This window comes from Oncorhynchus mykiss, chromosome 3, assembly GCF_013265735.2.
Source record: "Oncorhynchus mykiss isolate Arlee chromosome 3, USDA_OmykA_1.1, whole genome shotgun sequence".
Lineage (NCBI taxonomy): Eukaryota > Metazoa > Chordata > Actinopteri > Salmoniformes > Salmonidae > Oncorhynchus > Oncorhynchus mykiss.
Genome location: NC_048567.1, coordinates 77,443,077 through 77,457,951, shown reverse-complemented (window position 1 = coordinate 77,457,951; position 14,875 = coordinate 77,443,077). Strand labels below are relative to the sequence as shown.

Sequence of the window (14,875 nt, the reverse complement as noted above, 5' to 3'; positions counted from 1 at the left end):
GCCCAGACTATATAACCCACTCTGCCAAGAACCTCCCTGTCCAACACTGAAAGACAGACAGCAGGCCCAGACTATATAACCCACTCGGCCAAGAACCTCCCTGTCCAACACTGAAAGACAGACGACAGGCCCAGAGCTATATAACCCACTCTGCCAAGAACCTCCCTGTCTACACTGAAAGACAGACGACAGGTATATAACCCACTCGGCCAAGAACCTCCCTGTCTACACTGAAAGACAGACCGCAGGCCCAGACTATATAACCCACTCTGCCAAGAACCTCCCTGTCCAACACTGAAAGACAGACCGCAGGCCCAGACTATATAACCCACTCTGCCAAGAACCTCCCTGTCCAACACTGAAAGACAGACGACAGGCCCAGACTATATAACCCACTCGGCCAAGAACCTCCCTGTCCAACACTGAAAGACAAACGGCAGGCCCAGACTATATAACCCGCTCGGCCAAGAACCTCCCAGTCCAACACTGAAAGACAGACCGCAGACCCAGACTAGTTGTCAGAACAGAAAGTTGTCAGAACAGTTTCGAAACACAGACAGTGACCTGACCGGTCAGGTTTTTGTCAGGAAGGAAGAGAGACTGAGCAAGCCATAACCAAAGGTATGGGACCAAAAGCATTCCTCATCCAGAGGAAGCAGCTATTCCTTCCTCTCATCATGTCTGAATTGATTTAGGAAAATAGAAATCCATCGCAGGGAACTGTCCAAACACTGAGAGCATTTCAATGTACTATAGTTCAGGCACACAGTTGTATAATTTATCATTATAGTATAGAGGAAATTAACTTGAAAAATATGTAATGAAGATGAAAACATGTCAGATGAACGTGAGGAAACAATGTAGAACCTTTGGAACTTGAACCATAACACATAATGTTCCTTTTAACTCTAGAACCAATAATGATTGTTTTAACTCTAGAACTAATATTCATAATTTAACTTGAAACAATAATGAACATTTTAACTCTAGAACCAATAATGATCCTTCTAACTCTAGAACCAACAATGATCCTTCTAACTCTAGAACCGATAATGATCCTTCTTACTCTAGAAACAATAATTATCCTTCTAACTCTAGAACCAATAATGATCCTTCTAACTCTAGAACCAATAATGATCCTTCTAACTCAAGAACCAATAATGATCATTTGATTTGATTTGATTGATTTGATTTGATCCTTCTAACTCTAGAACCAATAATGATCCTTCTTACTCTAGAACCAATAATGATCCTTCTAACTCTAGAACCAATAGTGATCCTTCTTACTCTAGAACTAATATTCTTAATTTAACTTGAAACAATAATGAACATCTTAACTCTAGAACCAATAATGATCCTTCTTACTCTAGAACCAATAATGATCCTTCTAACTCCTTCTAACTACTCCTTCTAACTACTTCTAACAGTACATAACTGGGACCAAGCTTCCTGTCATCCAGAACCTCTATCTCAGGAGGTGTCAGAGGAAAATAAATAAATAAATAAATAAATAAACAATTCTAAAACTCCAGCCACCCAAGTCAGAGAGTGTTCTCTCTGCTACAGCACGGCAAGCGGTACTGGAGCGCCAAGTCTAGGTCCAAAAGGCTTCATAACAGCTTCTACCCCCAAGCCATAAGACTCCTGAACAGCTAATTAAAGGGCAACCCAGACCCCTCTTTTACGCTGCTGCTACTCTCTGTTTATTATCTATGCATTGATACTTTAACTCTACCTACTTGTACTGTACATATTACCTCAATTACCTCAACTAACCGGTGCGCCCGCACATTGACTCTGTACCGTTACTCCCTGTGTAAAGCCTTGCTTGTTATTTTAGTGCAGCTGTTTAATTATTTGTTACTTTTATTTTCTATTTTTTACTTATCTAGTTTTTTACTTACCACTTATTTGTATTTATTTTCTTAACTTCTTAAAGCATTGTTGGTTAAGGGCTTGTGACAAAAACAATTTGATTTGATTTGATCCTTCAAACTCTAGAATCATTCAAATTAGAAATATTTTTACCCCCTCCCCTCTCTTTCTCACTTTTCTTTTGCCCAACATGAGAGATTTCAGACATGTACAGGTGTCTAAATACTTCTGTTACGTCTATGATTTACGTCCCCTCTACATTAGCCAGTTCCTTCTGGGTTGTAAATGAACAGGGCTAGGATGTGGCTTCGCAGTGGGTAACATCGGCATACTGTAGTCCAGCTTGTCAAGACTGCAATTCAGAAGTGCAATTCATTTACCAACGCTACCTTTTTTTTGCAGTGAGGTCTATGACTGCATCTCCACATAAATGAAATATCTTTGTCTTTTCATAAAGTCTCTGTTAACATTATTTATTTAGGTTATTTTGTACTTTGGCTGCTGTATATTTTATATGCTTAAACTCAAAAAGGTGAAGCGGGGTGACTAGTCATTTATGTAAAAGATAAAGCCTCTTAAAAAAGATATATTTTTAAAAAATCAAGACAATAGCCCCATGTGAAAGATGCACGAGGGGGCACAAAGGAAAATGTTGCAACCCCTAAAACCTGGTCCTTCTAGTGCTATAGACTGACTCAGGGACACCGTATGACAATACCTTGGCACAGAGGTCAGGGGGGAATGACAAACAGACAGAGAGTAATCCCACACAAGACAAAAGGTATTGACAGCTGGATAAAGAGTAATGAGCACCAGTTCTGGGTTTGTTGGCTAGTTCTGACATTTACTGTCATGCTCAGAATAACTTCATTCATTTGTATCTGAAGAATGAAAGAGTTGACATGGCCACGGACGTTGTAATCAGATATAACGTAGGATTTGTCCTGAAAAAAAAAACGTGACCAACTAGTAGGTAGAGTATCTTACAACTGGCAAGAAATGTCAGAAATGCAGAGCTCAAGTTTGACCACAACTACAGTAAGTCTGCCGCTCTTCCTTTAACCTATTTAACTAAGCAAGTCAGTTAAGAATAAATTCTTATTTTACAATCTCCCTGGGGGGGGGGGGGGGGGGGGGTTATGTAAAACCTGATGGTAAACTATGTTCCAGAGTAAATATATTATCTTTATGATGTATATATACTGTATGGCATTACTCTTTACGCAAAAAAGCAGATATCACAAAGAGGCCGTGAAGCCACCCATAGTGGTGGACTATATTCTACTGGTCAGGTTTACAGAGCATTTGCACCTGTGCAAAATATTCTCCTGTTATTTTCAGAGGGGAATAAAAGAGTCCAACATATATATTTTTTGATTTTACCTTGATATATTTTAACTTGATTATTGGTATTATTTCGTCTGCAGGTTTTTTTCCCCGTTGAAAATAACAGCTGTTAACTCTTAGTAGACCTGTCCCTGAATATGGAGTTGGATTAATACTGTAGATACCGTAGATATCTCCTGGTCTGCTTCCTCTTGCTCGCTCCTCTCACTGAGATAGCAGTCTGGAGTTCTCTGCACAATGACAGCATGATCAAACAAAGGAAACACTGGTTACCGCTGATGCTCTGACCTCGATCGCCATAGTGTTGCAATCTAAGATTACCGCATCTCAGTTTCACTGGGATTCTGGGACCAAGCTTGGCATTCTCTTTGTTTTTGGTGAAAGGTCAAGCAAAAAAAGTAGTCCGTGTGTACTATGTAATGCAAAATCCCTGTTGGTGACTCATGCATAAATAGTGTCACATTTGTATTTATTTGTGAAAAGTCCTGGGGTCTTTTCAAAGTCATGCAATGGTATCCATGTGGTCCCTAGAAAGCCTTCATCTAGACACGTTATTACATGATTACACTGACTTCTCCTTTTACTAAAGGCATTGACTAAACACTGCCTCCTTCAAATAAAACATCAATTGGCTATCAATCAACTGTAAAAACAAAACAAAAAAAAAAAAAAAAACGATAATAGATATTGCTATTGTAAATACAAAAAAAGAAAAAAAATGAATTTACTAATAAAATACTTCAATACATGTGGTTCAACAGAATGTATAGGGGTTAAGGTCTACTGACATCACATCCCTATTTGCCGTGTCTCTTGATAGAGCTTGTCAGATGTGAGGGTATATTTCCATGTGAAAGGCTAACTATAATACACAGCCGCATGGTTCTGCCTGGTAATAAAGCGTTAATCGCTCCCATGAGGTTTTCTGGAGCCATGATCGAGTCCCATGGCGCGTAGGCGAAATGCTAGCCCACAAAGCCCAAACGTCAATGCTTTTGACAGGAGCTCATTCAAGTCTTAAGTGCAAGGAATGCGTGGCCACCTTTTTTGTGTGTGTTCCAGCTAAGAGCCTCTCGTGATACCATATTAATATGGACGCATGGAGGGAAAGAGGTTAGTTGAACTTAACCTGAAACCCTTGGAAGCAATCTCTATTTATTGGTTGTGATTTCGTGTCAAAATGTTATATTTAAGCCGCTAAAAGAAAGTGTCATGGTGTGTGATCACTCCTTGTTCCCAAAGCTCTTTGCACTTTGAAATATTAACAGACCTCATATGAGTTTACTGTAGCTGCATTAGTGGGGAAATCTGACTGAATGTGGAATTCCATTTGACATGTTTCTAATACTGTAAGCTTTGTGTTGACGTTTCGTAAGCCAAGAGGGCCAGTAGATACAGTATAACTGTGTGTTTACCTGATTGTATTGTTCTCTTGTGCAACACTGTTTACAACCACAATGACTCCTGATTTACCCATGAGTCTGAGGAAACATTCCTCGTTGGTTAGCAGAGGATATTAATAGGATACTATTTTATTGAAATATTGGATCCTACTTCAATTTTAAATCTTAAAATGCCCGTGTGAATTGTGGAACAACAGGGTTTTACATGCTGCAGTATGTCACATAGGTTTTTAGGATGAGGCAACATATGGAAAACAACACAATTAGCAATCACATAATTTTTTTGCATCTCTGAAAATGTGTGTGGCGAATCTCAACCAAACTAAAAAAGAATGGTCAGATATTGAATCTGATGTGTCAGGTAATTCAGGCACAATATTGTTTATTTAATATACCCAAATGTTTTTACTTGATTTGAATCAAATATGATTTTTAATCTCACCATTTATTCCACTCAGTGGACACAAGTTATTGCACATAGTGAGCTTTTCACAGTCAATCATTAATTTCCCATACTCCCCAGACATTCCTGAAGGTGTGTAGCGTATAGCATAGTACAGCACAGAGCATCTCTTACCTTGAGTTTCTCATAGCGGTCGCTGAGGGCGGCTACTTGGTGGTCCCGATGCCGACCGACCAGTTTGCACAAGGCACAGATCAACTGTTCATCTGTGACACAGTACATGTTCACCTTCTCGTCCTCGTGCTCCAGACACATGAGTCCCCTGATGTGGCAGTCCGGCATGGGCTCGATCAGACGGTGGCTGGTGAAGGGCTTCTTATTGGGGTGGGTGGCCTTCAAGCATTCGTCGCAGTAGGACACCTCACAGGTGACACAGGTCTTGACGGCATCCTGGGGAGGGTCTTGCTCACAGAACTGACACTGCACCCTCTCGCTGGGGGAGGTCATGGCCGTGCCGTCCGGGGCGACCCGCTCACGGCGAGTCTCGCTGGGGGAGTTGGGCCCGCTCACGGAAGCCTTCTGGAAGCGGTCGATGATGTTCTGCAAAGTGACGTTACGCTTCAGTCCCTCTAGGCCCCTCTGGTTGAGGGTGATGGCATAGCGACAGGTTGGGCACTGGAAGGCGCTGATGGACTGCACAGGCTCGTTGGGGCTGCAGTGGGAGATCAGGATGCGGTGGGCACAGTTGAAACACAGGCTGTGAGCGCAGGGCAAGAGCAAGGGGTCCTCGAAGAGCTCCAGACAGATTGGGCAGGTCAGCTCCGACTCCAGTGTTTCCATCTTCACACGCAACAAAGCGATGTCGTCAGCGAAATCCAGGGAAGCTGATCAGCTATCTGTAGGGATGACATGGACTTCATCATTAGAGAATGGGAGAATGGGAGAGATAGAGAGAGAGAAAGAGAGAGAAGCAAGGGGTTCAAAAGGGTTAAACAGTAGGGGGTTGTCAACTTTCCCAGAATAGAAATTAATGAGTAGTCTGACCACATTCCTAATCTAAAGAAAACTGGAGATTACTTGGTGTGGTAGAATAATAAATAGCAGGTATTGGATAACACATCTCTGGTATCTTCATCAGGGGGTATTGCATGAAATGCAGACACTTCTAAATTGAGTTTCGGTGTATTCTAAACCCCTTACAGAAATATGAATTAAAGCTGAATCGAAATGAAACCTGTTTGGTAAGAAGTAAATAAATCCATGTCGCTCTTGAGTTCTCTAGAACTAATTCCTACATATTTTATAGGGAGGCACATCTGACCGTATTTCCTGCGATGCAACAGCCAAACGAAGAAGACCGAAATTGGGAAAAACAAACAAACGCTGCATATTTTATAAGAGCTTTGAGTTGTTTTGATGATATAACTCTGGAAACACCATAAATGAGTCATTTTCGTCAAGTGGCCCTATGGTCTATGGAGAGGCTTGGCTAGGCTAGCTAGCCCAGGGCAGTGAAGCCAGACAGATCACTGAAGCAGAAGTCCCTGCCTGTTCACGGCTGGAACTCCTTACTGTGACTGGCCTGACGGACACAGAGCCTTTGTTCCAGGCCAGTCAGACACCCCAGCTGCGAGTGGATACGCTGAGCCCGTCGCGTCTCCCTGTGTGAACTCTACCTCCACTCATTATGTGTGAAAGAAGGCAAAAGCTCATTATCAGGCCAGCCGGGCACAAGTGGTCTTTGAAGTTGAGGACACAGAAACTCGCAGAGAGCTATAGCTAAGGACGGGTTCGTTCCCTTCCCCTATTCTTGTTCAAATCCACAGAGACACTCAGTTAACCTACTGGAAGATACAACTGGTGCGCTCGTCTCACATGTCTGTGATGTAGACAATATGAATTCCTCTGTGGGGCTTTGTTGTGCTACTGTTGGTGCTTTGTCCCAGACATGGAGTTTGTTTTAACAGAAACCCTCTTTCTGTTATCCAAGTTGATGAGCCAAGTCAAGCTAAGGAGGGTAGAATTAGCGTGTCCAATGTTCAAACGTGATGTCAGTACTAAGAAAACATACGGTATAGGTTACTGTATAGCAGTTGCCAGAAATACACTCAAATATTATTATGGTTTATGGTTTCCTCCACAAAAAATAGAGTCTATTCTTAATGCAATGTTAAATGATCCATTTTAAAATGCACAGTGCACACGATATAACATGTTGATTGTTTGTACACTGAAGTAAATTAATCTGGTGAAATGGAAGTTATACCATTTCAACAGTAAGATTACTTACAGAGTAGATTAGTACTCATGTCTACTAAGAATAGTAGCAGAATTAGAAGTGTCTACTTAATCCACACAAGATCACTGTCCTGAAATGTCTGTCTGTCATCCTTTTTTTTTTAAATCTTATTTTATTTAACCTTTATTTAACCAGGCAAGTCAGTTGAGAAGAAATTGTTATTTACAATGACTGCCTACCCCCAGCCAAACCCGGAAGACGCTGGGCCGATTGTGCACCGCCCTATGGGACTCCCAATCACGGCCAGTTGTGATACAGCCTGAAATGGGAACCAGGGTCTGTAGTGACGCCTCCGCTGTGCCACTCATAGTGTGGGTAAGTATTCCACAAAACAAACACAACTCGACTGACACGTACACTCTTTGAAAAGAAAAGGTGCTACAGTATATCTAGAACAAAATATACACAAATATTCAGATAAAAAGGGCGTACCAAAAAAGGGTTCTGTGCCCACATAGGAGAACCCTTTGAAGAACCCCTCTTGGTTCCAGATAAAAACCCTTTTGGGTTCCATGTGGAACCCTTTCCACAGAGGGTTCTACATGGAACCCAAAACAGTTCTACCTGGAATCAAAAAGGGTTCTACTGTGGGGACAGCCTCAGAACCCTTTTCGAACCATTTTTTTCTAAGAGTGTACTGAATATTAATAATATAATCATATTTTTGTATATTTCCTCAAAACAAATGACAATACAACAGTAGCATGCAAATAAACGTCCACCCGTGAGTGAACATCCCCGGCAAATGACTAAGTCTCCGTTCAGTGAAGACAAATAACAAGTCATAAAATATTGAAAAAGAATCAAAAAGAGCTTTTGCGTGAAGTGCAAATACTGTCCATGAAGACAAAATGTCCCTGCCAATGATGTCATCACACAATCTTACAAAAGCCCTAGATACACTGAACCCCTGTCAAAGTACACTGTGGCAGAAAGCCAGAGGAGAGTGATTCACATCAACTACACCTTTACTCCGCTCCCTTTGAAAGTTTTCCATTCACATGCAGTTCACTTTACCCACCGGTGGATTCCGTCCCGCTTTGCACTGCAGAGACATTTCGGTTGAGGGGAAAACTTCTGACCATAAATCATGAAAACGTATTAAAGGACATCAAAGGAAAACCGTCCCCCCCGTAACGAGGAGGTGGTCGGTATGCAGTACCCAGATGACAAAAGTCTTCGTAATGCAGTAATCCTGCTGTACCGGTGTACACGGCTGTCACTAACCAGGAACCAGAGACAGAGAGCAAAAGGTAACCAGCACAACAGGAAGACCTTCCCCACAACTCCAGGACAGACAGCTCCACCTACAGTAGGAGAGCTGGCCAGCAATCACTGGAAATACAGGCAGAGAGAGAGAGAGAGAGAGAGAGAGAGAGAGAGAGAGAGAGAGAGAGAGAGAGAGAGGCAGAGAGAGAGACAGCGAGACAGAGGGGCAGAGAGCGAGAGAGGGGCAGAGAGAGAAAGAGAGAGAGAGAGGCAGGACATAAGCAGAGACGGAGTTCTCCAGAACCCCAGGGGTAGACCTAGTCAGTGTAACTCTGGCCCTCACACAGGACAGGCAGGTCAGTGTCCTCTGATCCCTGCCTTTTGAGCTGTAAACCAAAGAGGAGACAGAGAGGAGAGAGTCAGGATCAGTTTCCCTCTGTGACTGTCTCCTCTGCCTTTCTAGCGGCACAATGCTGCCCTGTGTGGTGGAACTGTTCTTAGCTCTGTCACCAGGGATTAAAAACAGAGAAAGGCTGACGATACACATGCACACAAATACACACGCACGCAGGAACGCAGGCACGCACACTTATGTGCACGCACACGCACGCACGCACGCACACACACACACACACACACACACACACACACACACACACACACACACACACACACACAGGGGATGGGTTGGGATTGGAGCAGGGACAGGGGTCTCTGATTCCCTCTGCTCCCAAACAACAAGCTGACCTGGAACACAGGGATCACACCAATCTGAACTCTTTCTCCCTGCTCAAAATGTCAGTGTTTCTCAAATGTGTCACTGGGTTGAGGCAGTAAGCATACAAAGTTTCACAAATTCATCATTAGATTACAAAAGAGAATGAGAAAGGTAAGAATTGCTGTTGCAAAGATTAAAACTGTAAAACTTCCCAGTGTGTTCATGATGAACCCTGTGTTAATCTGTCCCTGTGTGTTCATGATAAACCCTGTGTTAATCTGTTCCGGTGTGTTCATGATAAACCCTGTGTTAATCTGTTCCGGTGTGTTCATGATAAACCCTGTGTTAATCTGTTCCGGTGTGTTCATGATAAACCCTGTGTTAATCTGTTCCTGTGTGTTCATGATAAACCCTGTGTTAATCTGTTCCGGTGTGTTCATGATAAACCCTGTGTTAATCTGTTCCGGTGTGTTCATGATAAACCCTGTGTTAATCTGTTCCGGTGTGTTCATGATAAACCCTGTGTTAATCTGTTCCGGTGTGTTCATGATGAACCCTGTGTTAATCTGTTCCGGTGTGTTCATGATAAACCCTGTGTTAATCTGTTCCGGTGTGTTCATGATAAACCCTGTGTTAATCTGTTCCGGTGTGTTCATGATAAACCCTGTGTTAATCTGTTCCGGTGTGTTCATGATGAACCCTGTGTTAATCTGTTCTGGTGTGTTCATGATGAACCCTGTGTTAATCTGTTCCGGTGTGTTCATGATAAACCCTGTGTTAATTTGTGTGTTCACATCACTCGAGTTTTATAAAGTGGGGATGGATCACTTTAAATTAAGGAGGGTACCATCTACCATCTGCTCTCCGTGTGCCTCCCCTCCCTCTCTCCCTCGCTCCCTCCCTCCCCTCCCTCACTCTCTCTCTCCCTCACTACCTCGCTCCCACCCTCCCTCCCTTGCTCTCTCAATCCCCTCCCTGACAGACAGATCCATATTGTTGACATTCTAGACGTCTTGGTGAACACAAAGCGGTGGGTGTGAGAGTGAGTAACAGATGGTGTTGGAGATGGTAGGTCAATGGCATTCCCCTGTCTGATGTCCTGTGAAGCCTCCAGCTGGGCAGCAATACCTGCTGTACTGTAGTCTAGTGTACCGTAGTGTAGTGTACTGTCGTGTATTGCAGTATAATGTAGTGTAGTGTGCTGTACTGTACTGTAGTGTAAAGTAATGTTAGGTAGTGTACTATACTGCACTGTACTGTATTGTAGTGTACTGTACTGTTAGGTAGTGTACTGTACTGTATGGTAGTGTACTGTACTGTACTGTATGGTAGTGTACTGTACTGTACTGTACTGTAGTGTAGTGTACTGTACTGTTAGGTAGTGTACTGTACTGTAGTGTATTGCAGTGTAATGTAGTGTACTGTACTGTACTGTACTGCTAGGTAGTGTACTGTACTGTTAGGTAGTGTACTGTACTGTTAGGTAGTGTACTGTACTGTACTGTTAGGTAGTGTACTGTACTGTACTGTACTGTTAGGTAGTGTACTGTCCTGTACTGTACTGTATGGTAGTGTACTGTTAGGTAGTGTACTGTACTGTAGTGTATTGCAGTGTAATACAATAGTGTATTGTACTGTACTGTACCGTTAGGTAGTGTACTGTCCTGTACTGTACTGTATGGTAGTGTACTGTTAGGTAGTGTACTGTACTGTAGTGTATTGCAGTGTAATACAATAGTGTATTGTACTGTACTGTACCGTTAGGTAGTGTACTGTACTATACTGTACTGTACTGTTAGGTAGTGTACTGTACTGTACTGTACTGTACTGTACTGTAGTGTACTGTACTGTACTGTACTGTACTGTACTGTACTGTACTGTACTGTTAGGTACTGTACTGTACTGTACTGTAGTGTAGGGTAGTGTACTGTACTGTATTGTACGGTAGTGTACTGTTAGGTAGTGTGCTGTACTGTACTGTACTGTACGGTAGTGTACTGTTAGGTAGTGTAGTGTACTGTACTGTACTGTACTGTAGTGTATTGCAGTGTAATACAATAGTGTATTGTACTGTACTGTACCGTTAGGTAGTGTACTGTACTATACTGTACTGTACTGTTAGGTAGTGTACTGTACTGTACTGTACTGTACTGTACTGTAGTGTACTGTACTGTACTGTACTGTACTGTTAGGTACTGTACTGTACTGTAGTGTAGTGTACTGTACTGTACTGTACTGTACTGTAGTGTAGGGTAGTGTACTGTACTGTATTGTAAGGTAGTGTACTGTTAGGTAGTGTACTGTACTGTACTGTACGGTAGTGTACTGTTAGGTAGTGTAGTGTACTGTACTGTACTGTACTGTACGGTAGTGTACTGTTAGGTAGTGTACTGTACTGTACTGTATGGTAGTGTACTGTTAGGTAGTGTACTGTACTGTACTGTTAGGTAGTGTACTGTACTGTACTGTACGGTTAGGTAGTGTACTGTACGGTAGTGTACTGTTAGGTAGTGTACTGTACTGTACTGTTAGGTAGTGTACTGTACTGTACTGTTAGGTAGTGTACTGCACTGTACTGTACTGTATGGTAGTGTACTGTTAGGTACTGTACTGGACTGTACGGTAGTGTACTGTACGGTAGTGTACTGTTAGGTAGTGTACTGTACTGTACTGTACTGTTAGGTAGTGTACTGTACTGTACTGTACTGTTAGGTAGTGTACTGTACTGTACTGTACTGTTAGGTACTGTACTGTACTGTACTGTACTGTTAGGTAGTGTACTGTAGTGTATTGTACTGTTAAGTACTGTACTGTACTGTAGTGTACTGTTCGGAAGTGTACTGTACTGTACTGTGGTGTACTGTTAGGTCGTGTACTGTACTGTACTGTATGGTAGTGTACTGTTAGGTAGTGTACTGTACTGTACTGTTAGGTAGTGTACTGTACTGTACTGTACGGTAGTGTACTGTACTGTACTGTACGGTAGTGTACTGTTAGGTAGTGTACTGTACTATACTGTACTGTTAGGTAGTGTAGTGTACTGTACTGTACTGTTAGGTAGTGTACTGTACTGTACTGTTAGGTACTGTACTGTACTGTACTGTACTGTTAGGTAGTGTACTGTACTGTACTGAAGTGTACTGTTAGGTAGTGTACTGTACTGTACTGTACTGTTAGGTAGTGTACTGTCCTGTACTGTTAGGTAGTGTACTGTACTGTACTGTACTGTTAGGTAGTGTACTGTACTGTACTGTACTGTTAGGTAGTGTACTGTCCTGTACTGTACTGTATGGTAGTGTACTGTTAGGTAGTGTACTGTACTGTAGTGTATTGCAGTGTAATGTAGTGTATTGTACTGTACTGTACTGTTAGGTAGTGTACTGTACTGTACTGTAGTGTAGTGTAGTGTAGTGTACTGTACTGTATTGTATGGTAGTGTACTGTAGTGTACTGTACTGTACTGTACTGTTAGGTAGTGTACTGTACTGTACTGTAGTGTAGTGTAGTGTAGTGTACTGTACTGTATTGTACGGTAGTGTACTGTACTGTGCTGTACTGTACTGTACTGTAGTGTAGGGTAGTGTACTGTACTGTATTGTACGGTAGTGTACTGTTAGGTAGTGTACTGTACTGTACTGTACTGTACGGTAGTGTACTGTTAGGTAGTGTACTGTACTGTACTGTTAGGTTTTGTACTGTACTGTACTGTACTGTACTGTACTGTTAGGTAGTGTACTGTACTGTACTGTACTGTATGGTAGTGTACTGTTAGGTAGTGTACTGTTAGGTAGGGTACTGTACTGTACTGTACTGTACGGTAGTGTACTGTTAGGTAGTGTACTGTTAGGTAGTGTACTGTACTGTACTGTATGGACGGTAGTGTACTGTTAGGTAGTGTACTGTACTGTACTGTATGGACGGTAGTGTACTGTTAGGTAGTGTACTGTTAGGTAGTGTACTGTATGATAGTGTACTGTTAGGTAGTGTACTGTACTGTACGGTAGTGTACTGTTAGGTAGTGTACTGTACTGTACTGGACTGTACGGTAGTGTACTGTTAGGTAGTGTACTGTACTGTACTGTACTGTTAGGTAGTGTACTGTACTGTACTGTACTGTTAGGTAGTGTACTGTACTGTACTGTACTGTTAGGTACTGTACTGTACTGTACTGTACTGTTAGGTAGTGTACTGTTAGGTAGTGTACTGTACTGTACTGTACTGTATGGTAGTGTACTGTTAGGTAGTGTACTGTACTGTACGGTAGTGTACTGTTAGGTAGTGTACTGTACTGTATGGTAGTGGACTGTTAGGTAGTGTACTGTACTGTACTGTACGGTAGTGTACTGTTAGGTAATGTACTGTACTGTACTGTTAGGTAGTGTACTGCACTGTACTGTACTGTATGGTAGTGTACTGTTAGGTACTGTACTGGACTGTACGGTAGTGTACTGTACGGTAGTGTACTGTTAGGTAGTGTACTGTACTGTACTGTTAGGTAGTGTACTGTACTGTACTGTACTGTTAGGTAGTGTACTGTACTGTACTGTACTGTTAGGTACTGTACTGTACTGTACTGTACTGTTAGGTAGTGTACTGTAGTGTATTGTACTGTTAAGTACTGTACTGTACTGTACTGTACTGTACTGTACTGTTAGGTAGTGTACTGTACTGTACTGTTAGGTAATGTACTGTACTGTACTGTACTTTACTGTACTGTACTGTAGTGTACTGTTCGGATGTGTACTGTACTGTACTGTGGTGTACTGTTAGGTCGTGTACTGTACTGTAGTGTTAGGTAGTGTACTGTACTGTACTGTAGTGTACTGTACTGTAGTGTACTGTACTGTACTGTAGTGTTAGGCAGTGTACTGTACTGTACTGTAGTGTACTGTACTGTACTGTACTGTACTGTAGTGTTAGGTCGTGTACTGTACTGTACTGTACTGTACTGTTAGGCCGTGTACTGTACTGTAGTGTACTGTCAGGTAGTGTACTGTACTGTACTGTTAGGTGGTATACTGTACTGTTAGGTACTGTACTGTACTCTACTGTTAGGTGGTGTACTGTACTGTATTGCACGGTGGTGTACTGTTAGGTGGTGTACTGTACTGTAGTGTACTCTACTGTTAGGTAGTGTACTTTACTGTAGTGGACTGTACTGTTAGGTAGTGTACTGTACTGTAGTGTACTGTACTGTTAGGTACTGTACTGCACTCTACTGTTAGGTAGTGTACTGTACTGTAGTGTACTCTACTGTTAGGTAGTGTACTTTACTGTAGTGGACTGTACTGTTAGGTAGTGTACTGTACTGTACTGTACTGTATGGTAGTGTACTGTTAGGTAGTGTACTGTTAGGTAGTGTACTGTACTGTACTGTACTGTTAGGTAGTGTACTGTACTGTACTGTACTGTTAGGTAGTGTACTGTACGGTAGTGTACTGTTAGGTAGTGTACTGTACTGTACTGTTAGGTAGTGTACTGTACTGTACTGTTAGGTAGTGTACTGCACTGTACTGTACTGTATGGTAGTGTACTGTTAGGTACTGTACTGGACTGTACGGTAGTGTACTGTACGGTAGTGTACTGTTAGGTAGTGTACTGTACTGTACTGTACTGTTAGG

At 42.2% G+C, this 14,875-nt stretch overlaps 1 protein-coding gene across 4 annotated transcripts in view; it reads right to left on the bottom strand.

The window, feature by feature from the left end:
- Positions 1-14,875, bottom strand: part of LOC110520618 (E3 ubiquitin-protein ligase Midline-1) — a 59,970-nt gene that overhangs the window by 20,773 nt on the left and 24,322 nt on the right. For 2 of the 4 annotated variants that reach the window (XM_036975246.1, XM_036975244.1), the window contains exons 2-3: positions 5,203-5,924; positions 3,387-3,452 (exon numbers count right to left, since the gene is read on the bottom strand). In XM_036975246.1, coding sequence (XP_036831141.1) covers positions 3,387-3,452; positions 5,203-5,868 — 732 coding nt within the window. In that variant the 5' untranslated portion in view covers positions 5,869-5,924. Of the gene's footprint in view, positions 1-3,386; positions 3,453-5,202; positions 5,925-8,348; positions 8,655-14,875 lie in introns of those variants that run through there. The other 2 variants (XM_036975245.1, XM_036975247.1) reach the window with 2 other exon arrangements.